Here is a 25,181-nt window from a genome sequence, read left to right as displayed (position 1 = left end):
CGTCCAACTACCTCCGTTAAATATATGTTGGTCTTCGTTGTGTTTGAAGCGATTGAATGTGTGTGGGCGTGGCTAATCCTCCCGCGTCAACGTGCATTGGTCCAATCAGAATGTCTCTTGTAGATTCTACATCCGCTACTATAGAGGCACACGACAGACTGGGTATATTGTTAATTTCCATGTGTTTTTAGTTCTTTTATTGGGCACTTTTTAGTGTTTCATGTAATTTCGGAGGCTGTAGGATATCCATAAAGACTCGTCCTTGCAGCAGGGTCAGACTTTGTCCATTAACGACAAGCGGAATAGTTTACGCCATATAACCAAGTGTCCTCAGGATTCCAAAATAACGTTACCGCAGCAGCAGTTGGGAAACCTAGACAGTATGTATTTCACCTTATGAAATTACCTTGATTTATGTTATTGTCATAGCAAAGAGTAGAAACATTTGGTTTTATTAGGACTTACATTTGCTGAATGTAAAAGAAAGGAAGCTATTGAAGTGTGTGTTATATTCTCTTTGTAACGTTAGTTCTTGGTCTGTCAATCATGCTGTTTAAACTGTCAATAAAGACTGCTGGACATTTTCATCCTCTGATTCTCATTATATGCCTTAACACGAGTTTCTGATGACTCCTCGAAGCCATTTATTATGTACACATGTTGTACAAATACTTCAACAACAAAGTGGAGAAAAGAGCTTTATTGCCAAGTTTATCAAAATCACAATTCAACATGCAGCACTAATGTCATACGTTAAAAAGTGTACAAAAATAGTTGACCTATTTCATTATATTGCTTCAACAGCAAAGCCATGAGTAGCGGAAGAGATGAGAACCTCCTGAGGATGACAAAGGACGACCTGCAGCGCTGGATCCAGGAAGAGGTGGACCGAAACCCTCATCTGACGCAGAGACGTGAACAGCTTACACGGGTGGAGGAGTGGGTGACGCAGAAGGAGAGAGACTCAACCTACACCCGCCTTCTGTACACCAATGCCTGCGAGTAAGTTGTGTTTTTCAGTGACTAATGCCAATATCTTGAAGTCTGGGTGACCCTTTGACTGTGTTTATATCAGATCAGTCCTTGAGTGTGAGTCGGTGATGAAGGGTCTTTATGGAATGCTGGGATTGGAGTACCAAGACGAGGACTCGGAAGAGGAAGGAGGAGGAGGAGGAGGAGGAGGACCACAGGACGTCATTCATATCACAGATGATGATGAGGGGGATAGACAGGAAATTAGTCTCTGTAATGGAGATGATGATGATGATGATCTTGTTGTCATTGATCTGGGAGGTAAGAAACAAACATTGTAATGGAAAGTGCTTGAAATAATAATACTTTTAAATTATGGCATTTTAATTAAAAATCTAATACCATTTTGGGCTCATGACTTTGGTTATTCTTTTGCAGCCACCAAAGAAAACTTGGAACCCATGGTGAGGATATTAACTTAAAAAATTGGTGTTACACATGCTGATATTATTTTGCACTAATCCTTTTTTCTGTTAATTTTGCTCTTTTCATTGTTTTAATTAATTTTTCATTGATTATTTCATTTTATGAATTATTTGTCTTTCTTTCAGCTTGAAAAGGTGACTATGGCCATTCAGAAGTCATCCAAACTCGTTCAGGACTTAGTCCAGATGGTGAACAAAACCTCCGCAAGCACTGCACCACCATCATCATCATCATCATCCGACATCACCAACAGACCCTCATCGGCCTCGACCCCCGAGAACAGCCGTTCTAAATCTGTCACACCAAAACTGGAAATAACGGACAACTCGATTGCAATAGTTAAGACCGAATCTCTTTTGAAAGTACCTGAGATGTCCTCACTTCTCAGCAATTCCGAACAAATCAAATCTATTGCCGGGCATAATTCAGATTCTAGACCAATTAAGACCGAACCTGAACTGACAGCAATAACAGCTTGTGAAATTAACATTTCAAAACAACACGAAACCGCTCCTAGTCAAAACTTTAAATCCATAAAATTAATCAAGACAGAACCTCAATTGACAGCAGTGACTCCTTCAGAAATGTCTTTGATTCCAAGCGAACAACCAGAAACTATTATCAGTCCTAATTCTGGATCCATTGCAAAAATAAAATCTGAGCCTCAGTTCAGTACAGTAGTAAAGTCAGAAATGTCTTCGCCTCCTAGCAAATCAAAACTATTCAACATGCATTCCAGTCATAATTCAAAATCCATTGCAGAAATGAAGACTGAACCTCAGCTGACGGCATTAACTCCTGAAATACATTTGCTTGAAAGCGATTCAGAACAGTCAGAGTGTTTCAATTCAGATCGCAGTGCAACAATTAAATCTGAACTTAAATTATCAGCAATGACTTCTCCTGAAATCCCTTCACTTTCAGGTGATTCAAAACAATTGAAAGCTAGTGCCGGTCATAATTCAGCATCCATAGCATCAAATGAGTCTGTTCCTCAAGTGACACCAGTGACCCCTTCAGAAGTGTCTTCGCCTTTAAGCAGTACAGAACAAATGGACACTTTTGACAGTGATGATACAACATTATTTAAAACAAACCAGCCTGAGTCGACCTCAGCGACTCCTCCTGAAGTGTCATCGTCGCCTTGCAATTCTGAAGAACCTGAAACTGCTCCCAGTGATGATACAGCTTTCATTGAAACAAACCAGACGGAGCCTGAGTCGACCACAGAGACTTCTCCTGAAGTGTCATCGTTGCCGAGGAATTCAGAAGAACCTGAGAATATTGCCAGTTGTGATTCGGAATCCACGGACAAGACGGAAAAGCCAACAACGAGGAGCAAAACTGCTAAACCTTCTGTGCCCACGACAAGTCCATCAGCGAATCTGAGATCAAAAAACTCTACGTCAGTCACCAGCACTTCCAGCCAAGAAACAAGTCCACCATCACCTGCAGATAGTTTTGAGGAACCGTCTGACACGGAGGACCCAGATTACCTGCCGCCTGGAGAGAGCTGTGAGGAACCATCTGACACGGAGGACCTAGATTACCTGCCGCCTGCAGATGAACCGTCTGACATAGAGGACCCAGAGGACCTGCAGCCTGCTAGTCCTATACCCAGTGATGATCCCCCTGAATCCCCCTCCAAGGCATCGACCAATAACACTGATGATACCTCCCGCAAGGATGCTTCTGTGGAACCTTCCAAAGCTGAAAAAAGTAAGCTTTATTTTTTATTTATACAGTTATATCTTGGTATATTAACTTAAGCATTGCATATTATGTTACAGAGGTACCTAGTCTACTCTGTTATGAATAATCTTACATTTTGATTTCTATCATGCATTTTAGTTTAAAATAGTTATATTCCATTTAAAATATTTGGGGTCAGTGAGTTTTATTTATTCAGCAAAGATTCAAACAGCAAAGATGAAAAAAATAAATACATTATTATAACATGGTTAATATGTTTAGAACATTGGGAGGGTGAATGTCCAGTAAAAAATAAGTGTGTTTAGAATAAAAAGTGTTTTAAGTAAATAAGTGTGTCTAAAATAACATGGTTTTCGTCACCGCTCCCATTCAGTCAGTAACAGTATTTTTCCTCTGTCACTGTTCTTCTTAGGTTCCAACCCTTCATCAAAAGATTCCTCTGGGTCTTCTAAAGCACATACAATTCCAGAGATGAAACTCAAAGTCAGCTCGGAAGTTTTGGGGAAAAGGAAATCCGACTTGTGGTGTCAAGGAACAGTACAAGAAGTCCAAACGATGGGTAAGAATGGTCCATCTTTCCAAAACAAAAAAAATGCAGGTGGAAAGGTTTTGGTTGTGTTTTTGTACTAAGCAAGCATTTCTTCTTATTCATTGTGGTATTCATTGGTTATAAATTATATAGTCTGACCTGTCTAATCTTTTTTTTTTTTTTAGAGAAGGGGAACAAATATATGGTGGAGTTTAAGCATGGAAAACAGATTCTGCTGCCTGCTCATCATGTGGCCCCTGTAACACGTCCTGTGCTCAAGGATTTGTTTGTTGGCTGTCGAGTTGTGGCAAGCTACAAAAATGACAAAGGAAAGGTCTTGTTTAATGCTGGCGTGCTGGTTGAGCTTCCTGAGCGCAAGAATCGCATGAGGTGAATTTATGACTGTGACATGTAGAAAGTTTTTTTATTTTTTATTTTTTTATTCTGATATATCTCTAAAGTTTTACAAAATGTTTCTGTCAGGTTCTTGGTGTTTTATGATGATGGCCAGACGGCGTATCTGGCCCTGCCAGACTTTCATGTTGTCTGCAAACAATGTAAGAGATTCTCTTTCATACTCCATTTCAGTCTTAGTTTAATAAAGCCCCTGAAAACGCTTGACTTCTAAAAGTGAATTTTTTTTTACGTTTGTGTTTCTTTGCAGTTAAAAAGGCGTGGAGGGACATCGACGATGAGACATGTCGGGCGCAGGTGAAGGAATATATTCGTGTCTTTCCCAACCCCATTGCTGTGGTGCTTCGCATGGGGCAAGACACCAAGGCGGTGCGAAATGGCAAGTTTGAGGCCTGCACGGTGCTTCAGTTGGATGGCAGCCTGATCCAGATCTGCTACAAGGTAAAACCATTGAGTCCATTGTGGTCTGCTAGTTTTATTCTGTAAACCTGATTCTAACCTTTCAACTGAATAATTTAGTTCCTTTTATACAAAGGTACATGAAAGTCAGTAGGTACTTCATGAGAATGTCACAGCATATTTCATATTCTAAACTCACTTGACAAGCCCCACTGACAGATTTAAGGAGATTCTGATCTTGGATGCTGGATTTTTAATGCTGATAAATGTGTTGTTGTTGTTATTTTTTCAGAAAGACAAGCAAAAAGAGTGGATTTATAAAGGCTCAGACAAGTTGGAACACATTGTAAATATCAAGAAACGTCTTGATAAAGACAAACCACTACAAACCACTCCACAGAGAACACAACAATCGCCTCAACAGAAAACTCAACAACCTGATAAACCCGGTAGCTTTTTTGTGTTTGGTATTCATTCACTTTCCCTGTCTCTTGTATGCACATTTACAACTAGACCTGTGTCCGTATTCTGTAATATAGTATATTGCAGTAATTATCGTGCATGGTATTGTTATCTCGGGCACTTGGGCAGTGACTAATTCTGTATACATTATAATCTGAATTTGATTTTCTTTTCCAACTACCGGTTACATTTTACAATACAGTATGGTGTATAAAAACTTGGTCCGGTTTTTGCTTTGGTCTGAACAAGAACGACACAGGCTGACTGAAATTACAGATTCACTGTCTGTCAGTATTATGGCTTATGGAAAAGAGCAAAAACAGTGGTTAGTAACTGGTTGCCCCTGTACACAAAGTAGCGCTGCTCAACTTTCTGTCTGACACTTTTTTCAAACAGCCATTCAGATTTTTGTATTCAATATGGCGTTAATCAAATGACATCAAATACATAAATACGTAATTTTTTTCTCTCCAAACATTTGTTTACACATACATTTTAACATGCCAGCCCAAAAAATATATCTACATATTGTTCAGATTCTTTATAGTTGTATTCTTTTGCGAAATTGGTTTACTTCATACATTTTTATTTTGTATTATTTTATTGTTTTATTATTTATCTTCAATTCTTTTTCTTGTTTAGCAGTAAATGCCGTGCCTCAGCAAAATAAAACAACGTCCTCAAAAGTGGCCTCACCGACAGTTACTTCAACGACTGTTACCCCAGCAACTGACACTCCTGCACGTGTGACCCGACAATCTGATACCACAGTCACCAAAACACCATCTATCTCCCCTGAAAATATCATGTCGGCAGCTTTCCAGCCGAAGGTCGTCCTCCAGAAGTTGTCTAGGCCCATCTTACCAGCTGTTGGTGTGTCGAGGGGTAGTATGCGAACAGCAAAATCTGCTATGGCAATCAGTACCTCACATTTAAGGTGAGTAATGGGCTTGTACTAGTTAAATATGGGATGGTATGGAATACTAACCACCAACCACATCACACTATATTCCAGAAGTGTAAAACGACCCGCCCCTGATGAGGAAGAAGAGTATGTTTCTGAGGAAGAGGCGCACTTCTCAGAGCAAGACCAGTACAAGTCCATATACTTGTATCATCGCTGTTGTCCAGCATGTCTGGATGGGGTAAGACCATCTCAGGTCGACATGCATCATGGTCAAAATCCGCTTCTCATCCCATTGCTTTTTAAGTTTCGGCGGATGACTGCTCGGAGGCGCATCGATGGAAAGGTGGGTGGTGTTTAAGGAAGTTGATCCATTTGGCATTCTATAAAATCATTCAACTATATTGAATGTACGCTACCATTCAAAGTTTGGGCCGGTAAGATTTTTTTTATGCTTTTGAAAGAAGTGTCTAATGCTGAGCAGGGCTGCATTTAAATTATTATTTTTTTAAATATAGGAATATTGTGAAATACTATTACAACTCAAAATAACCGTTTTCTATTTTAAAATATTTTAAAATACAATATTTTTCAGCAGCCATTACTCCAGTCTTCAGTGTCACATGATCCTTCAAAAATCATTCTAATTTCCTGATTTGCTGCTCAAGAAACATTTTCATGGAAAACTATAATCAATGTTGAAATAAGTTGTGCTGCTTAATATTTTGTGAAAACATGATACTTTTTTTTCCAGAATTCTTTGATGAATAGAAAGTTCAAAAGAGCAGCGTTTATTTGAAATAGAAATGTTTTGTAACATTATAAATGTCTTTACTATCTCTTTTGATCAATTTAATGCATCCTTGTTTAATAAAAGTATTAATTTCTTTAAAAAATCTCACTGACCCCAAACTTTTGAAAGAGTTGTTTCTCTGTATGGCAGCTACACATAAAATTTTTTATCGTAATGTCTCCTTCGCTCTCTTTAGGTGTTTTTCCACATTTTCTATCGTTCTCCGTGTGGGCGGAGCTTGTGTGACATGCAGGAAGTGCAAGAATACTTGATTGAAACGCGTTGTGACTTCCTCTTTCTGGAAATGTTCTGTATGGACCCATTTGTGCTCGTGAATCGCGCCCGACCCCCTTCCACATCAACCGGCCAGCCTCACCTCTACCTGCCGGACATCTCAGTGGGTAGGGAGGTGTTGCCGGTGCCCTGTATTAATGAAGTGGACAATACTCTTGCTCCTAATGTCACTTACACAAAAGACAGAATTCTAGCTCCAGGTGTTTCCGTCAATACAAGCTTGGACTTCTTGATCGGCTGTGACTGCACAGATGGCTGTCGGGACAGGTACTTGACTAAATAAATTGGTTTGAATTTTAAATTATGTTTGATATTATTAAACACATTTTATTTGTATGTGTAACAGGTCAAAGTGCGCATGCCACCAGCTGACCGTTGGGGCCACGTCCTTATGCAGTGGCGGTCCAGTAGATGTTAGTGCTGGATACACACATAAGAGGTTGCCAACAAGCTTGCCAACAGGGTAAGAAACAACCTCTGTCTGATTCTTGTTTGATTACAACGGAATTGCCTCACCAAAATCTGATGTATTGCATCATTGTTACAGTGTTCATTTTATTGAAAAAACATAATCCTGATCTGCGCCAGATCAATGCATAACTAGATACACTATCATTCAAAAGTTTGTGGTCAGTAAGATTGTGTTTAAATGTTTTTGAATTAAGCTTTTTATGCTCACCACGATTTTATTTATTTGATCAAAAATTCTGTTAAACAGTACTAGAGTGCAATATTATTACAATTTAAAGCAACATTTTTCTATTTGAATAATATATTATAAAATGCAGTGTACCTTTTTTCCTATAATGGCAAAGCTGAATTTTCAGCCTAATTTCTCCAGTCTTCAATGTCACATGATCCTTCAGAAATCATTCTAATTTCCTGATTTGCTGCTCAAGAAGTATTATGTTGGAAGGTTGTGCTGCCTAATATTTTATGAATTTCCAGAATTTCCAGGAGTTACTTTTAAAAGTAATGCATTACAATATTGCGTTGCTCGCTAAAAAAAGTAATTAAATTTGTTATGTAGTTACTTTTTAAGGAAAGTTCCATTATTTTTGTGTTACTTTTTCTCACTTGGGCTAAACTTGTCTGTTTGATTTTTAATAATAAATAAACAAAATGTTTAATCTTTCACACCAAAAGTGAAATGAATAAGCCTTCTGCTGGATTGCAGAAGAATAGGTCGCAGTAGACACTCTTATTTTAGCAATAAAAACAAACAAAGAAATTAAACGCGTGTGAAGTTTGTCTTATTAGTATGGTTTAATTGGATCATTAAAGGTCACCAGCAAAGACATTGGATAATAGACAGTACATTAAATATATTAGTGTTAACATATTTAATGATTGTAGTTTTTGAGTAATATTCAGAGTTTGCAGTTCACTGTTTTTTATTCATTTTGAGGAATACTGATTTTGTGCGAGAGCTGTATGAGTAAATGCCGCCTCATATTTAGTCTAGAACTACAATAACCATCATGTTCACACAGCACACAAAACCTCTGCATTTATTCCTGATTTCTCTCAACATGGGAACAGAGGTGTCAGTCAATACATGGGAAAACAACGTAACTTGCATTGCTTATTTGAAAAAGTAAAAGGTAATGGGCTTGAAAAAGTTGTCTGATTACGTAACTCCTGTTTATATGTAATGCATGACAATCCAACACTGAAAATGGCATTACACTTATGTTTTCAAACACCCTCACTCTTCTCTCACTCTCTGTAGGGTGTACGAGTGCAACCCTCTGTGCCGCTGTGACCCGAGAGTGTGCAGCAACAGGCTGGTTCAGCACGGTCTGCAGCTGCGGCTGGAGCTCTTCATGACACAGCACAAGGGATGGGGAATCCGCTGCAGAGATGATGTGGCCAAGGGCACATTCGTCTGCGTTTTCACTGGTAAGCAATCGTGCATTTGAACCGAAAACCTTTTAGACCCAAACATCTAGTTTCCTACCACCTCCTTCTATCACCTCATAGGTAAAATAGTGAACGAAGACAAAGTGAATGAAGATGAGTCAGTGTCCGGCAATGACTATTTGGCCAACCTTGACTTCATTGAGGGGGTGGATAAACTGAAAGAGGGTTACGAGAGCGAGGCGTACTGCTCGGACACAGAGGTCGAAAGCAACACGAGGACCGTAACCATGAAAACAGGGCCGTTGCTGAAAAATACTCTCTACCAAGAAGACTCTAGCAGTGGCGAAGGTGTGTGTTGTGTGTGTAAATATTCACCATATAACCAGGTAAACGTGTGTCGGTTTACTTGTATGTGTGACTAAAACATTTTTTTCTCCTTTTTCATAGAAAGAGAACAACCTATGGAGCTGGACACAGAACAAGAGAAAATGGAAGGTAAGATGCAGTGTGATGTGAGTGTTATTTATACACTGTTATTGTTTTTATTAATATTTTAAATTAGCCTTTATTTTTATAGGTTCAGGTTTCATTTAAATGTTTAGCAATTTTTTTCCTGATTTAGGTTTGATTTATAATTCAAGTATTTTAGTTACTTTTTGGTTTGATTTATTTCCAGTTATTCATTTTAGTGCTTGAACTTATTTTAGTTAGTTATCTTATTTTTTTTTTACCTAAAGTTTTCTAATTCTCGTTTAGGTTAAGTTTTTCATCTAATATTTTTGTTTTATTTCAGCTTTATTTCAATATATTGGTTTAGTTAACAATAATAATCCTAGTTAGATGGAGAGTAAATCGTGACTTTAATCGGGGAAAGTACATATTAGTTACTTATGAAAGTTTAGAGCATACTATAGATGTACAACATAAAATCTTTGTCATAAAGTGTTAAGACTGGCCCGTTGTTTCAAACTGTTTGATGTGAGTGTTGACATGACCTTAAAACTTGCATATCATTTTAATTTATGCATTCAACAGAGACTTTTCTCCAATTCAAGTTGTACATTTTATAAGTTCAAGTATTCCCTTGGATTTTCCCCTATAATTTTATTATTACTTTATGTTCGACAACATTTAAATGCTTGTGTAGTTGCTTTGGCTTTATCTTTGATATAAAACAGACTAATCCTAAATCCAGTTTTGGATGCATTGCATGCAAATCGGGATGCAGCCATGGATGATAAGGTGTATAGGTTGAAATCTAGCAACTTTTTGTCCATCATTTATCTTGCTCTATTATGTAGCAAACTTGCCTGATTTTTCTTGACCTGTCCTCTTTTCCTGTTCAGTGTGTGATGAGCCCTTAGGCGCGACAATACTATCCCATAAGCCACATGAAGCATCTAAAGATGCTCTGAAGAAAGTGACCAAACAAATAAGAGAGGACGGTCAGTTTTTATTCTCTTGAAGAATCATTTTTCATCATTTTATGCTTTTAGCGTTTCATTGAATTTGCTGAGTCTATAATTTGTGTTTGTAGCTCAAGAGACCTCAGGTCCAAAGCGTTGCTTTGCCATAAAGTCCTGCCGGAGAAGAGTAAAACCATTAGAAAGCACTGACACACAAAATGAGAAAACGAGGAAAGCTCTGTCTGCCAACAACACCCGCAGACTGTTCAATGGCGAGGAGACCTGCTACATTATTGACGCGAGACAAGAGGGCAACCTCGGCCGCTACATCAATGTAAGCTAAACCTAAGCCTTTTGTGATTGTAAATGTGCCAACAATAATATGAATTTGTAAAAAATGATGCACTTTTAGATTTTTGTTTTACCGTCAATCCTGCCTCTCTCAACAGCATAGCTGCAGTCCAAATTTGTTTGTCCAGAACGTCTTTGTGGACACTCATGACCTCCGGTTCCCATGGGTGGCGTTCTTTGCCAGCAAGTCAGTTCTTTGATTCATAACAGCTTGATTATCTTTTGAATTGTGTTGATATACTTCAAAATGAGTGATGTTTACCAACGTTTTGATTGTGAACTCTGACTATGGATTTCATAAGTGTTTCCTAATTCATGATCATAAATTAACTAAATTCTTAGGGGCCATTCACACAGTGTGTTTTCTATTCAACTGCACACATTTTTTATTTCAAAACACTGAATTTGAAATAATTGCTTTTCTGTGTAACGCTAGACGGACGTGTTTTTGCAGTTAAAAACGTGAGACGCAGGGCACGGACTGGTGAACCGCTAATATTTGATGTAACAGGTGGAATATTTACGTTGTCATTTGTGGTGCGGGTCGGGAATCAATAGGCACAGGCGGACTGCGGGTCCAGTAGCCAAAACTGTTTAGACTCAATTCGGTACCCACTGATAGGCAGCTGCTTTCAAACGGTCCCGTGCTTATTTGTTTTATTTGGGAAGAACATCAAAGGTTTCTAATTAAAATGCGATTTGCAGCATTGAGTACAGTGTTTGCCTGATTGACAGCTTCAGTCATTAAGAGTTCCTGTGATCTTTGGTTGCTTTCTGTATAAAATCTATTCGCAATTTGAATAAAAGTTTTATCTTTCAGTTTCAGGAGAAACAACCGCATTTAAATGCAGAGTGAATCCTCTCAAATATTCCAATAATAAATGACAATAGCTCATATTTGGCTATATGTTCTTTTAATTTATGGAGACCTCTCTAAGCGTCTGTATAACCTATGGTGTGATTCATGCACATTTGTTGAAAATAGCCTGTATGGGCAGATTGTTCACATGATGTAGGCATACGTTTTATTTTGTTTACATGATGGATGTACATTTTTAATATTTTTTTCTTTTCTTCTTTTAATTATTACCATGTTGGTCTGCGTGTCTGAATTCATCAACTCAGAATGCTTAATGTTGGAACAGGAACACACACTCACTCACTCACTCACTCACTCACTCACTCACTCACTCACTCACTCACTCAATTGCTTGTGTTACAGTACATGAGAAAATAAATAACTTTTGTTTACCTGATGTATTAGATTTAATGCAGGTTTGGGTCGGGTACAGAATTAAATTAGTGCTGCTGTCGTATAATGGGTCAGCTGTTCTGCCAAGTACTTTGGGTTTACCAAACGGGACCCGTGACCCTCTGTCAGGGGCCATTCATACAGAGTGCATTTTTGCAGTTAAGAACACAAGACGCATGGAAGTAGAAGATAAAAAAACTCGAGGTCTAGAGATGCGTTTTTTTAGAAAAAATTTTAAACAAAATGTTTACATAAAAAACAATGGAAACGTGGCACAGTGGATTGGAAAAATGCATTCTATGTGAGACCCCGCAAAAAGACGCAAGACTCATGTGCAACGCATCCGTAAACTAGGAAAAAGTAAAGCAGTGGAATTGTAAAATGCATTCTGTGTGAACAGTCCCTCAGCCATATTTGAATTGCCTTGTAGACAAGAATGTTAATGTGTTTGTATGCGTTTTTCCCTTTCTTCTGTCTTTATCAGGCGCATCAAGGCAGGTACGGAGTTGACGTGGGATTATAACTATGAGGTGGGCAGTGTGGAGGGGAAGGTTCTGCTCTGCTGCTGTGGCTCATTGCGGTGCACTGGAAGACTGCTCTGATCTGCCCCTTTCAACATAAATCACTAAAGCTTTCATTGTGTTGTTGACTTTCATCAACATGTCAGAAATGTAGGTGTGTCACTGTTCTGGAAGAGCATTCCATAAATGAGACCCATTGAATATGAAAAGTATAATACAATATATTAAATTGTGTTTTGTTTGTTTTTATTGTTTTTAACCTTTATTGTTTATGTGAATAGTCATGTATTTGTGTGTAAATAAAATTTGCAAGTATCAAAAACTACTTTAATAGTAAGATTTGTCTTGTATGTTTATTTTTTTTGTCAAATATGCAAGTGTGCATTTGGAAAATAAAGCTGAATATGAACAATACCTTTCAAATAAGCAATTATAAAGTAAATCTATCGGTAGCCATAACTATAAAAAAAGTTAGGCTAACTACTGTGTTTAACTCGTACCGTAGATTCCTTCATATAATATATATATATATATATACTTTCTTTTTTTGAAGACAATATTGACTATTGTGGTAACTATGCTTACCGTAATATCAACCAAAATTACTACAAGTATTACTACTGTAAAAATAATACTTTATTCTCCTTCAAATACAAGAGACTTCTTGACGTTTTATATATTTATTTATTTTTTGTGAAGACACTGGTGGCTATGTAGTAACTATGTTTGGGTAAATCAACTTTGGGTAACATCATGTGACATGAGGGTTAACTGATCATTATGAAATAAATAGCGCACTGTTCACATTGAATGTGCAAATGTCCCGCGCGCGTGTTATAAACAAGAAGCTTTTGGAGGAGGGACCGGAAGTAGTTTTTTTTTTCTACACTGTTTATTTGGTCTTGAGTGAGAAAATTTAGCTGAAGCTTCAAGACGGATTTTCTTTGGGATAAACGGACAGGGCTGGCTGCTAAAACGGTGAGTACAAAACATAATTTTTCTCTCTGCCACGTTTTGCCCCTATCTCAGCCGAAAAGAACAAGAACGAGCATTTGAGAAATGGCCAGTTGAAGATTAGAAGATCTCAAAATGGCCGTCGACGCGTAAAGAAGCTAGTCAGCTAGAAAAAAAAAACAATATTTATCTTCCGCTTTCAAAAGTTACGACAACATGTCATGTATCGACCTTACCGCACGAATTTTAGTTTAGCATTAGAGAGGATTATTATTAATTGACTTCCTTGCCGTTACGCTACAAAAGAAATAGGAATTAAAATAACTTTAGCTAACGTTAGTTGGTTAACGTTAGCCTATCTATACGTTGCTGAAAATAATGTCGTTTTTTCTTGTTATATGATGCATTATAAACATCTGATCACATTTATCCGTATAATATAGTTTATTTCGAGTTAATGAGTATTTTCCTTATGTGTTGTTTGTTACAGCTTGGTCTGCGGTTTCTATGCTAAATATAGAAATTGGCTCGAATAACTTGGGGCAGAATTTTGTATTTCAAATGTCAGTTTACTTTTTTCCAGATTATAAATGCTCTCAAATAAATTTAATTGATTTCATATTTATTTGCTAAATTAATTTTTCTAAGGCCTCATATGATTTCTTCCTTAATATGTTTTATGCAAAATACCAGGATAAATATTTGTAAAAAAAAAAAAAGCCCAGGCCTGTATGTTATCCTTGATGTATAATATTTAAATTTATATATTTTTTTCCATCCAGACCTTATTGGTCTTTAGTGTTCATTACTGTATGACAGTAACAACGTGTCACACAACCATATAAAATAAAATAATGTGGCAATGTTTTATCAATAAAATTAAAATCAGCCGCCTTCATGTTTAAATAATTGTCTCTTTGTTCTCTAAATGTTTTAACACCCATTCTAGACCTGCCTCTCTAAAGTGCCAACATATGGACAGTCATTTGACTTGTCATTTGACTCTCAAAAGTCACAAGATTAGTGAAGCACTTACATTTTATTTTCTTGTTTATCTTAATAAATGTTATGTTATATCTTGAGCAGATGCCACACTCCAGGCGGTACCCGTCCTCGGAGAGGGCCAGCCACAGCAGCTACCTAGATCGTCATCGGGACAGAGACCGAGAGCGAGGGAGAAAACCTCGGCATCGGCGCTCACCGACATTCTCCTCCAGCAGTGAACGTGAGAGGAGAGGGAGAGGACACAGGCAGGGGGCCGGCTATGCTCGATCCAGGAGGTATGATCGTTGTGTTGTGGAAGCACTGGCCAAAATTGCAACAAAAACAAATTAAGTGAAATGTTATAATGGTAATAATTTCCTTTTAGAAATATGTCAATATATAGGCTCTGTCTGAAATGGCACCCTAAACACTCGCGGTCCTCCTACGAGTCTGCACTTTCGTGACCAGGCTTTTAATTGTGGTTTTAAACTACGACAAAATGACAAACATTTTACATTTTTTAATTCTTTACACTTTTCCAGTCTTTTTTCCTCAACAAATTACATTTCTTTAATTTTTATTTTATTTCTGCTTGTTTTAATGGGTGATATTGTTTCAAATCATGAAAACCCGGTTTGACTTGCCTGACTTTGATGGCACATATCTTCAGCACAGTTTGCAGTGCAGGCTGCAATATTAATGTTACAAGTTTTGTCTCTGAGAAATGCATATCTGACAGTAGCTTGAGTTGACCGTAGTAATAGCTTGAGTTGGGATGCGAATGTAAATTTACATTCATTAACAAAAACGGTAACATCTGTAGAAATTGTGACAACCTCATTTTTATATGGTAATTATTATTTTATTTTTTTTATTTTATTTTTATTATAAAAAAAATAACCATTGGTCTTCCATAGTAGCATACACTTAGATCATGATGACCAGTTAAAAGCACGCATATAGCACTGCAATACCATGGTAAGATGTAATTATATGGTGTCTTTGGTATGTACCGCACAAATGTTAGTTAAAAAATAGAGACGATTAATAATTGACTACCTTGCCGTTACACTACAAAAGAAATGGGAATTAAAATAACTTTAGCTAGTTAGTTAGCCTATCTATACGTTGCTGCAAATGTTTTTTTTTTTTTTTTAATGCATAATAAACATCTGACCAAATGTGTTACATTGGGAAGTAAGACTGGAATTGCTCACGACTCGCTTGCTTCAGCAGTTCAGAATCGATTCTTTCTTTTAGAAGACAAAAACTTTATTTGTCATCCACTGATCTTTTACCTTCACAAACCGCATCAAAGGTAATTTTCAAAAAAGTATAATAGGGACACTTAAAATGTTTAAACCTTTAATGATATTTGGAGTGTCAGCTCTAATGTTTTCTAATATTTTGATGAATATTAATTCAATACCAGGAAGTAAGCAATGGTAACTTGAAAGAATCATAATTTCTGTATGATTGTGTGGTATAACGCGCTCATCTTCTTCCCAGCTACGACAACCGTTCTTCAGACCGCAGGCCATACGACAGACACTACGGCGAGAGCCATCGACGCCTGGACCACAGCCGGGATCACGACAGGGAGCACAGGACGCCGAGCAACTACTTCTCCCGCGACGCCTCGCCCAGCTACGACTACCGACGGGGCCGCGATCGGGACCGTGAGGACTCGTACCGGAGGAAAGGCAGCAGGCGTAAGCACAAACGAAGGCGGCGTAGAACCAGGTCCTATAGCCCATCCTCCTCGGTGAGTACTTCAATACCCGAGCCTGCTCTTTCCCACCCCCAAATCCCTTCTTCTCTCTCAACCTCTACACGCTCCTGTCTCTCTTTCTCCATAACGCTTTTCTTTTCCACAGCCCCAGGATTTGGTAAGTATGAACTCTTTTGTTTTATGTTCTTTTTGTTGACATTTTGTCTTTTTAATAGTGATAGCCTAAGTCTTGGCTTTCAGTGTTTATAATCGAATTGGCCCAACTGTAACATTATAGTGAGACTCAATACAGTAGTCATTAATGTAAACATTACGTAGTAAATGTGTTTGTTGGGAAAGCCTCTGTAATATCTCATAACTCTCATCCATTCTTTATCTTGCTCTATCTACACGCCTATATAACTCTTTCACTGTTTTTTATGAAAGCATATAAAGTTGCTCCATAACTTCAGCTCTTTTTAATTTTATTTCCAGTCTCCCAGTCGAGCAACCTGTTTCTTTTGTCATGTTGTGAATTAGCAATGCCTTCACTCATGTGCTCTTCTATGAGTAAATGTTGATGCAGGTTGCTTTTTGTGACTTTTTGTCAGGGTTGCTAGGCAGAGGGATGAGGGGGAGTTTGAAAGCAAGCAAGCAAGAAGGGAGGGGTAAAATGTTATCTTTGACTTGATCCCTTGCACTATATCCCTATCGTTATATATATCTCCTCACGTGGTGTCATACGATTCGCCCCATGACCACCAAACCTACCTACAACAACTACAACACTGCTCATCTTCGTCGCCGTGGCTACGGCTGCCCCCCTCCACTCTCCCCGCTCCGCCCACCTCCCCTCCTCCCTCTGCGGTCGTGGCGTGATCTCTGACCTGTGACCCTGGCCGGGGCCGAAGCAGCGGAGTGACAGCGGGACACGGGCACTGTGTGTGAGGGACGACGAGGAGGGTCACCTGATCTGTCGGAGTGGCGACGTCCTGCAAGAGAGATGTACACACTGCCACTACTACTACTCCTCTACTCCTATATCGTAACCTTTCTCCCTATCAGTACCAGCACACACACAGGGGAGGGCAGGAGGTCATGATCATGATCATGATTGGTGGTGATGATGATGCTGTCATAGAATGTTCTCCCCTTTTGCCGGAACAGGCTAGGGGGAAGGCATGTCGAACATGTCTTTAGTAGCTCCTTTTTTTTATTCTTTTCAGTGGGGATGGGGTGTTTGTATTGCTGTGTAGAAGTATTATGATCCTTTTTAATTCTTGACTGCCAGGTTCCCAGATTTAGCTTTTTTTCCCAGTCCCATATTATTCTGGTCTTGAAGCATTTGGCTACATCAAGATTCACATTTACCCCTACATGGTATGCTGTCAATCATTTCGATTTAAAGATTTGATTGCTGTGACATGCACAATATTTTCCATAGGTACTAGTATGCATGTTATTTTTTTATAGTAAATACAGTCGTTTTAGTTTGCGAATTAGCTTAAAGCAGTCCCGTTGTTTTAAAATCCCTTAGTTAAACTTTTCTATTTATTAGAGGTCCTTCTGCGTCGGACCTATGCAAAGTCTGTTTCTTTGCGTTTTTTCTTTTTTAAACAAATGCAGACTATTTTTGTTGTTGAAAAAACATGCTTTATTCCTTTCATCGAGAGTGTGCGTAGTGGTGCTTGTCGTATATTTTTTTAGGTTAATCTGAATAGATAGTCACAGTTAAGATTAAAAATGTGATTCTAGGAAACTTGTTTAGGATTTTCTCTTTAAATGCGCTGTCTAATTAAGCTCTTTACATCTCCCCCTCCCCTTTTCTCTACGTCTTTTTCCCTCTATTTGTCTCTTAGATGAGATTGTCAGCACTTTGGGCGAGGGCACCTTCGGGAGGGTGATGCAATGTATTGATCATCGCAGGTGAGCGTCGTCGCTTAGCGACCAATCAGTTGCTATATTACAAAACCAACATGGTGTGAACTTCAAACAAAATGTGTTTCTTTGTCTGTCTAGTTATTGGGCTGAAAATATCTGCTCTGGTAGGTAAAAATGCAGTGAGTGATTATTCCACACAGCAAGAAAAGCCAAGGGCTTATAGGTTCATGCGTCCTGTAAGAAAAGATCTGGGTTCCTATATGCCGTTTTGGAATAAAAGAAAGCAGAGTATGGAAAAATATAGGCTTTTCCAGACATCTGCCCCCATTTAGTTTTCCATGATAGAAAATTAAGAATTTAATGGGAATTTTTTTTTATCATGGCAGCTGTTTAGTGATTCTTTAGTGATTGTCAAACACGTGGTTTTTCATTTACAAAAATGTAGGTTATAAATGTTTTGAGTTTGTTTTCAAGATATTCTTAGCACCGTATTACTAAAAAGACCTTTGCAAAAATAAAGAAATATACAGACTTTTGTGTGCGCACAAGAAACCATTAAACTTTGCATATAGGACAATGCACACTGAGCCACCCATTGTGTCATATACCCATTTTGCTATGTGGTTTCTTGGCCGCCACAGACAGAGTATGCGTTAAAGCAGACCTAAGGCCTTGAAATATGACATACTGCCCTAACGAAAGCCGATTTTTGAACACTTTATTTTTTATTTTTAGAGTACCACTCTATTTTATTATAGACCCTTGAACTTGGCAAATAGGACAATGCACACACAGCCATATTGTGCCATCTGCCCATTTTGTGTCATGGTTTTTCCGCCGCCACAGAGAATTCCTTAAATTGGACATTAGGCCTTTATTATTAGTTACTACCCTAAGGAAAGTAAAATTGAGCAAATAGATCTATTAATAATTCATGTGCCATCCATGCTCTTATTTTTTTCATAATAAGATGGCAGTGACGCAGAAAAGAAATACCTTAGTATATATAAAAATAGAAATTGTATTGCGTAAGCGCACAAACATTTTCAGTGCGCATGTGAATAGTTTCTCAAGGGCAGAAAAAAAGTTTAATGTGTGCATGCAAAAGTCTGTCAAATTTAAATAATAATACTAATACATGTTATTTATAATGCGCTTTTATAAATTCCAAAGCGCTACAGACAATAAAACAAGTAAAAAGCAGAAGTATTACAGTAATATGAAATCATTACAGTGCAACCCAGTAAAATACTAATCATGACAGCCTATGTAAGCAATTTAAAAAAGATGTGCTTTTAACAACTTCTTGAAACTGGCTAATGTAGGAGCATCTCTAACAGTAAGAGGAAGTGCATTCCATAACATGGGTGCCGCAATAGAGAAAGCTCTCTCCCCCATAGATTTTAATCTACAGGGAGGCTGCAGGGAGTAAGAGATATTTACAGATGACTACTATATACCAAATATAAAGCTGAAAATAATGCAGTTTGAACCATTTATGGTAAATATGGTCTGAAAATCTACAGAGGTTTGGAAATTTGAGTCTGGAAAAGTATGGAATTTTTAAAATTGGAAAATGTCAAGGAACTCTGAAATATTCAGCGAAATTAGGCCCGTCCCAGCTCTCACCAGTGATGTATGGCTTTTATTGATCTATAATCAGTGTTTTTGCAATATCAGTTTTACTGGTTTTCTCTCTACTAGACAAGAAATCTAAATACGATCCATCTTTTTTCAATGCAGAAGTAATCTATTTCTTGTGACTTTAGATTAGGAATAACAAAGTGCAGTAAATGGTCAAACTATTGCTCTACAAACCAGTGTGTTTGATTATGATCAGTTAAAATAATATGAATACCAGTAAGCAGTATCAAGCAGCATAACTGACTGTTTTCGTGCGGCTGACACTGGAAGCCTCGCACATTCAAGGTTAAAATGTCTGTGCTCACTAGCGTGGATAGACCCATAAATATAGTTCACTCCTTCGATTGCAGGGTTGAAAACATGTATCCAGTTAGAGAGCTTTCTGACAGATAAGATAAGAGAACATTCCAATGTTTAAACTAATGCTCTTCTGCTTGGTTAAGGGGTGGAGCACATGTTGCTCTGAAAATCATCAAAAATGTGGAAAAATACAAAGAGGCTGCCCGGCTGGAGATCAACGTCCTGGAAAGAATCAATGAAAAGGATCCTGAGAATAAGAAGTGAGTTGGCAAGAGAATCTTTACAAAATTAGCACAATTTGAGGAATTGTGTATGAAGTACTTAAACATCTAGGTGCCTTAAAATAGCCCAAAGACAACTTTGATGACTTGCTTACAAAATGACACTTTTTAACCCGTCTACTTTTCTCTCTTTCTCAATTCCTTAGTTTGTGTGTGCAGATGTTTGACTGGTTCGACTATCATGGCCATATGTGTATCAGTTTTGAGCTCTTGGCTCTCAGTACTTTTGATTTCCTCAAAGAAAACAATTACCTGCCCTACTCCATCAGCCAAGTGCGTCATATGGCTTACCAGGTCTGCCTGGCTGTCAAATGTAAGTAGACATTTAAGTAAGGATCCGTGTTTTTTCACAAATTATGGTTGGACTCCATTTGCCTTGTCCAGTTCTGCAGTTCATAGTACTGTGGTCTTTCTCCTCCTCTGCAGATTTGCATGAAAACAAACTGACCCACACAGATCTGAAACCAGAGAACATTCTCTTTGTCAACTCGGACTTCACAATCACATACAATGTGGAGAAGGTAATGAAAGAGTTTGTCATTAGCTTTGAACTAAACCAATGTTTGTTGTGTGTATGCTAACATATCAGCGTCAGCTATTGAAAACCCCATTAGTGGGCCTTAAAGGAAATGCATATTAATGAAGCCCCTTCTCTCTGGGGTAGAAGCGAGACGAGCGTACTGTGAAGAGCACAGCGGTGAGGGTGGTGGATTTCGGCAGCGCTACATTTGACCACGAGCACCACAGCACCATCGTTTCTACCAGGCATTACAGAGCACCTGAAGTTATTCTAGGTAAGGACAATCATGCCCTTATTCATGACTAACCAAACAGCATGTATTTCAACAGGACACATTATCCTGAATTTGAACTTGAATAGCTGTTGTTGTTGGCATGAAGCGAGACCAGTTAAGGCACAGGGCTAGAATGGGTTAATCGCTGCAGCAACCGCAGATTAGCTGCTTCTTTTCCACCACAAGGAATTTAATTAGAGTCAGTGACTTCATCCAGCAGACTGCAGGGAATCGTCCAACGTAAGATTGGTTGCCATGAAAGCTGATACCCAACCTTAATCTGTTATGAAATATCCTGCATGTTGCTTTGCTGTTCATATAAAAGAGTAAACGGGTACTGTTATTTATATGTGCACTACTGTTCAAAGGTTTGGGGTTGGTACGATTTTTAAATGTATTAGAAAGTCTCAAAATACAGTGAAAACCGTAATGGGGGTGCACAGAAGTCTGAAGTAGTGAGTTTAGGTATTGGGGTGCAGAGCCAGTGGTTGTTCTGAAAGCAAAAATAAGTGCTTTGAATTTGATGCGAGTGGCAATTGTCTTATTTTAAGTCATCTTGAGCCCCCTGGTTGAGAACCACTGACCTAAATGATTTGCACACGTGCTTCTGACAGATACTGTACAGTGTCCTGCAAGGTTGTGATGCAGTAACATGATGTCACCACTAGATGACTATTGCTCAAAATAGTGTACCAAATTGTTTTGCCTTGCAGAATTGGGCTGGAGTCAGCCGTGTGACGTGTGGAGCACAGGCTGCATCCTCTTCGAGTACTACCTCGGCTTTACTCTCTTCCAGGTACGAAGTCTAGCTCCGCTACTTCCTTTTCGTACCACTTTTCTGAGTCATGACAGCAGGTCTACACAGCCACTCTTGTTTCTGTATGTGTTCACTAAGCAGCTTAAGATCAGGTAGAATCTGACCAGAGGGTCACAGGTGTCCATGCACGCACACTGTAGCCAAACACCTGTTGTTTACCCTTTGACCTCAGATGTGCTCACTAATGCTCTCTCTTTCTCGTGCACACACGGCTCACTGTATAGGAACATATTGACCTGCATTGTAAACCCGGCAAAAACATGTTGCTAAAGAGTCTAATGTTTATCATCAACTAAGTTATGTTCATCAATACTAATTGTTTAGTTTTTTTCTTAATCTGACTCTCAGACTCATGACAATCGGGAGCATTTAGCCATGATGGAGAGAATTCTGGGCCCTGTTCCTTCCCGTATGATTCGTAAGACTAGGTAAGTTTTTAACACTCTTAACTGGGATTTCCTTAAGTCTTTGAATAGTTTCCATGTCACTCATGCTTGTATGCGCAGCAGGTTGTGCAACTGAAATGATCATTTCTTCACCACACAGGAAACAGAAATACTTTTATCGCGGACGCCTGGACTGGGACGAGAACTCTTCAGCCGGAAGATACGTCAGAGAAAACTGCAAACCTTTACGGGTAAGTAACATAGGCTTCATATTTTGTGCCTGCAAAATGAATATAGTGGATAAAAAATTTTTTTTGAGTGTTTATGCAAATCTGGGTGGTCATATGTTAATGTACTTCCAATCATCTTCATCCTCCCTTCCTCTTTCCCTCTCTCAGAGATATGTTCTATCTGAAGCTGAAGAGCATCACCAGCTGTTCGATCTGATCGAGGCCATGCTGGAGTATGAGCCGACGAAGCGTCTTTCTCTCGCTGCGGCCCTGAGGCATCCTTTCTTTCAGAGCACCGTCAGCAGCGCTGACCAGAACGCCGGAAAGAGCTGGGAGGGAAACCGCGACATCAGTCGGTGACAATATTCATCTTCAACCAACGTCACTGTCTTATGCCAAAAAAAAAACTCAAGGACTCTCATGCCAAGAGAGGTAACATGGAGCTGAACTGACATTGATTTAAGTTTTACAGTGCAAGAGGAATGAAGCCGTTGCACAGCATATGATTTCTCAATCATCTTCCCATAATGTGATGACAGCTCCATGTGCAGCAGGAGAATGTGAGGAACTTGGTGCATCTAGAAGATCCCAGTCAACTGACATGCTTGTACATGTTGGACTTTCAGAGAGTTGTTGAGTGAATCTACCCTCCAAAGTTCAGTTCTTCCAGCCAATTGTGGCTAATGACGGTCATACACGGAGGGAAAGTGGTTTGGTGGGGAAAAGCATTAATGTAACACTCCATTTCAGAAAATAACTGACAAAAAAAGCATCACTGTTACAATATAATTATTTATCGGGCGAATACGTTTTGTGCATTTTAGCCCTTAGCTGATAATCGCAAATGCATCGCGACACTGTTTGTGTTCCGTTCAATTCAAACCAAGTAACCGAGCTGCAGTGTTCTGGAGATTGTGTCCCTCAACACGTTTACAGTATTTATTTAGTTAACCGGATGTCTCCTTTTGTGTGTTTGTATGGGTTTGACTGTATAAATGTGTAAATACAAATAAACATGTTGTGACTATAGAATAAAGAGCCTGTATGTTTGCTTGCTGTGAATGTTTTCACAGTGAGGTCTCCAGGCAAAATGTTTTTTACAATCAAGAAGTTCTTGTCAAGTCATTTTCTATATCGATTGTATGTGTGCATATGATATTTTATGATGATATGAATTAAACGTTTTGGACATAGTTGGGCATTAGTGCAGTGCTTTAACCTGAGTTTAATGCTATAAAACTGTCTTCTGCCATAATCATCCTTTGGCTTTACACTGTGGTTTTTAATAATCACATCCCTCAGAAAGTTTTTTTTTTTTTTTTTTTTTACACAATAGATATGGGGCATACATTTAACTGTAAGACTTACAAATATATTCCAGAATGCCTCTTACTTTTGAGAATAATATTTGGAATATGTAATCTTTTACCTGCCTAGTCATATAGTAGTAAAACGCATCTTTTAATTCCTTAAATAAAGCCTTCACTCTTCCAATTTTACATCTTTGTTCAACTAAATTGAGGTGGTAGTTCTACACATTTACAAGAAAAGGTTCTATATATAATCTTAAAAGGGTTCAGCCAAGCGATTCATATACAGAATTTCGATTTTATGAATTATGAACAGTTTGTAAAGAAATCTGGCTGCAGCCGTTGATAGCTTCCTTTTTTGATGGCCTTCTCCAGGTAGTGTAACCACTGTTCCTTTAACTTTGAACTTGCGAATATGCTTCCAACGGTGTCTCTAGGAACATTTAGTGACTTCTCTATATTTTTGCATCCTGTTCCTTGTTTGTGAAGGGCGATGATATATTATCTGAACTTTCTGGACCATTCTTTTGCATTTTCAGTTGAATATGGGCAAACCCAAATTGAAACATTTGTTTTGTTGAGCTAATTCAATTACTTTGATTTGATTTGTCCATTGCAAACAGCTAAAAGTCTGTACATTTTGCCAATAAACCTGATTTGCAATGGGGGTTGAATAACTTTGATTACTGTAAATGGTTAAGTCAAGTCAAAAAACTTCTGTATTCTGGATATGTTGTGGAAAATTCTAAGTCTTCAAAGTCTGGTTCAGGTTTCAAAGAAGTTCTAGCAGAGTCGAAGTTTCAGGTCTCAAAAGAAGCAACTTTATTGAGCATTCAACAAAGTGAGATGTTAGCTACGCATCTGAATCCTACATGGCCAGTTTACAGGTCTTATACATTTTTCTTATCTCTTGGTGTCCAATTAGTGGTCCCTTGCTCCTCCCCACCATTTCGCCACCATTAGAAGTTCCTTCCCTCCTGGCCTACTTCTAATTGTGGCCAGCCTTTAGCGCATGCGTTTTTTAAAAAATGATTACATACATGTTTTTCTGGGTACTTTTCCATTACATACATGGCTTCTGTGTACTTTCCAGTACTGTTATCACATGGCTCTTGAACATGTTTTTTCTACATATGTTTACCTGCAAGCTTTTTCTAGGTACCTTCCAAGGCCATCTTTACATAACATACTCAGATGGCCTTTTCTCATGACATCTTGTTTTTCCCATTTTGCACCACTTAGATCCATGTATGTGATGGATGGATTTCTCCTACAATACATGCCATGCACTGTTTTTAGGCAATTGAAACCAATTGCCTAAAAACCATCATAACCATCATAAAACCAATTCTAAAATGTACACTGTAAAAAAAAAAATTAACCTCTCCAATTCAAAATATTCTGGTGACTGGTCACATCTAAATTTATCTAAAATAAATTGAATTAATTGTTGCAATAGTCTGTTAACATTGGCTCAATGAGAAATAATATGTCAGACTAAGTGAAAAATTTAGATGTTATCAGTCACTA

At 38.3% G+C, this 25,181-nt stretch overlaps 2 protein-coding genes across 6 annotated transcripts; both read left to right on the top strand.

Annotated features, from left to right (window-relative positions):
* Positions 1-112: 112 nt before the first annotated feature.
* On the top strand, positions 113-12,848 carry setdb1a (SET domain bifurcated histone lysine methyltransferase 1a). 3 transcript variants are annotated; one of them, XM_079590640.1, is made up of 21 exons: positions 113-380; positions 805-1,002; positions 1,076-1,293; positions 1,411-1,436; positions 1,584-3,177; positions 3,584-3,730; positions 3,886-4,090; positions 4,184-4,257; positions 4,365-4,555; positions 4,806-4,962; positions 5,621-5,912; positions 5,991-6,225; positions 6,869-7,233; positions 7,313-7,429; positions 8,699-8,868; positions 8,950-9,177; positions 9,277-9,324; positions 10,176-10,274; positions 10,367-10,569; positions 10,685-10,773; positions 12,323-12,848. In XM_079590640.1, the coding sequence occupies exons 2-21, from the start codon at positions 812-814 to the stop codon at positions 12,438-12,440; spliced, it is 4,767 nt and encodes a 1,588-aa protein (XP_079446766.1). In that variant the 5' UTR covers positions 113-380; positions 805-811; the 3' UTR covers positions 12,441-12,848. The 3 variants fall into 3 exon arrangements, with proteins under 3 accessions (XP_079446766.1, XP_079446764.1, XP_079446765.1); XM_079590638.1 differs by having other exon boundaries at positions 5,618-5,912; XM_079590639.1 differs by having other exon boundaries at positions 146-162; positions 5,618-5,912.
* A 325-nt stretch (positions 12,849-13,173) lies between these two features.
* clk2a (CDC-like kinase 2a) lies at positions 13,174-23,534 on the top strand. 3 transcript variants are annotated; one of them, XM_079590643.1, is made up of 13 exons: positions 13,174-13,337; positions 14,400-14,593; positions 15,807-16,062; positions 16,923-17,013; positions 17,868-17,934; positions 19,977-20,093; positions 20,261-20,427; positions 20,541-20,635; positions 20,782-20,908; positions 21,622-21,704; positions 22,074-22,153; positions 22,272-22,362; positions 22,510-23,534. In XM_079590643.1, exons 2-13 carry the CDS (start codon positions 14,400-14,402, stop codon positions 22,699-22,701), a joined length of 1,560 nt encoding a protein of 519 aa, XP_079446769.1. In that variant the 5' UTR covers positions 13,174-13,337; the 3' UTR covers positions 22,702-23,534. The 3 variants fall into 3 exon arrangements, with proteins under 3 accessions (XP_079446769.1, XP_079446768.1, XP_079446770.1); XM_079590642.1 differs by having other exon boundaries at positions 20,779-20,908; XM_079590644.1 differs by lacking the exon at positions 16,923-17,013 and having other exon boundaries at positions 13,176-13,337; positions 20,779-20,908.
* The last annotated feature ends 1,647 nt before the right edge of the window (positions 23,535-25,181 follow it).

Source organism: Phoxinus phoxinus (genome assembly GCF_949152265.1).
Source record: "Phoxinus phoxinus genome assembly, chromosome: 19".
In the NCBI taxonomy this organism is placed as follows: domain Eukaryota; kingdom Metazoa; phylum Chordata; class Actinopteri; order Cypriniformes; family Leuciscidae; genus Phoxinus; species Phoxinus phoxinus.
Note: the sequence above shows the minus strand (reverse complement) of the source record. Positions and strands in the feature narration are given on the sequence as shown.

Bases quoted from the DNA above. Each gene is read 5' to 3' on its own strand.
- setdb1a (XM_079590638.1), top strand. From the start codon at position 812: ATGAGTAGCGGAAGAGATGAGAACCTCCTGAGGATGACAAAGGACGAC. The intron at 1,003-1,075 runs GTAAGTTGTGTT...TGTTTATATCAG, and splicing joins CTGTACACCAATGCCTGCGA to ATCAGTCCTTGAGTGTGAGT. The intron at 4,258-4,364 runs GTAAGAGATTCT...GTTTCTTTGCAG, and splicing joins TCATGTTGTCTGCAAACAAT to TTAAAAAGGCGTGGAGGGAC.
- clk2a (XM_079590642.1), top strand. From the start codon at position 14,400: ATGCCACACTCCAGGCGGTACCCGTCCTCGGAGAGGGCCAGCCACAGC. The intron at 20,094-20,260 runs GTGAGTTGGCAA...TCAATTCCTTAG, and splicing joins AAGGATCCTGAGAATAAGAA to TTTGTGTGTGCAGATGTTTG. The intron at 20,636-20,778 runs GTAATGAAAGAG...TCTCTGGGGTAG, and splicing joins TCACATACAATGTGGAGAAG to AAGCGAGACGAGCGTACTGT.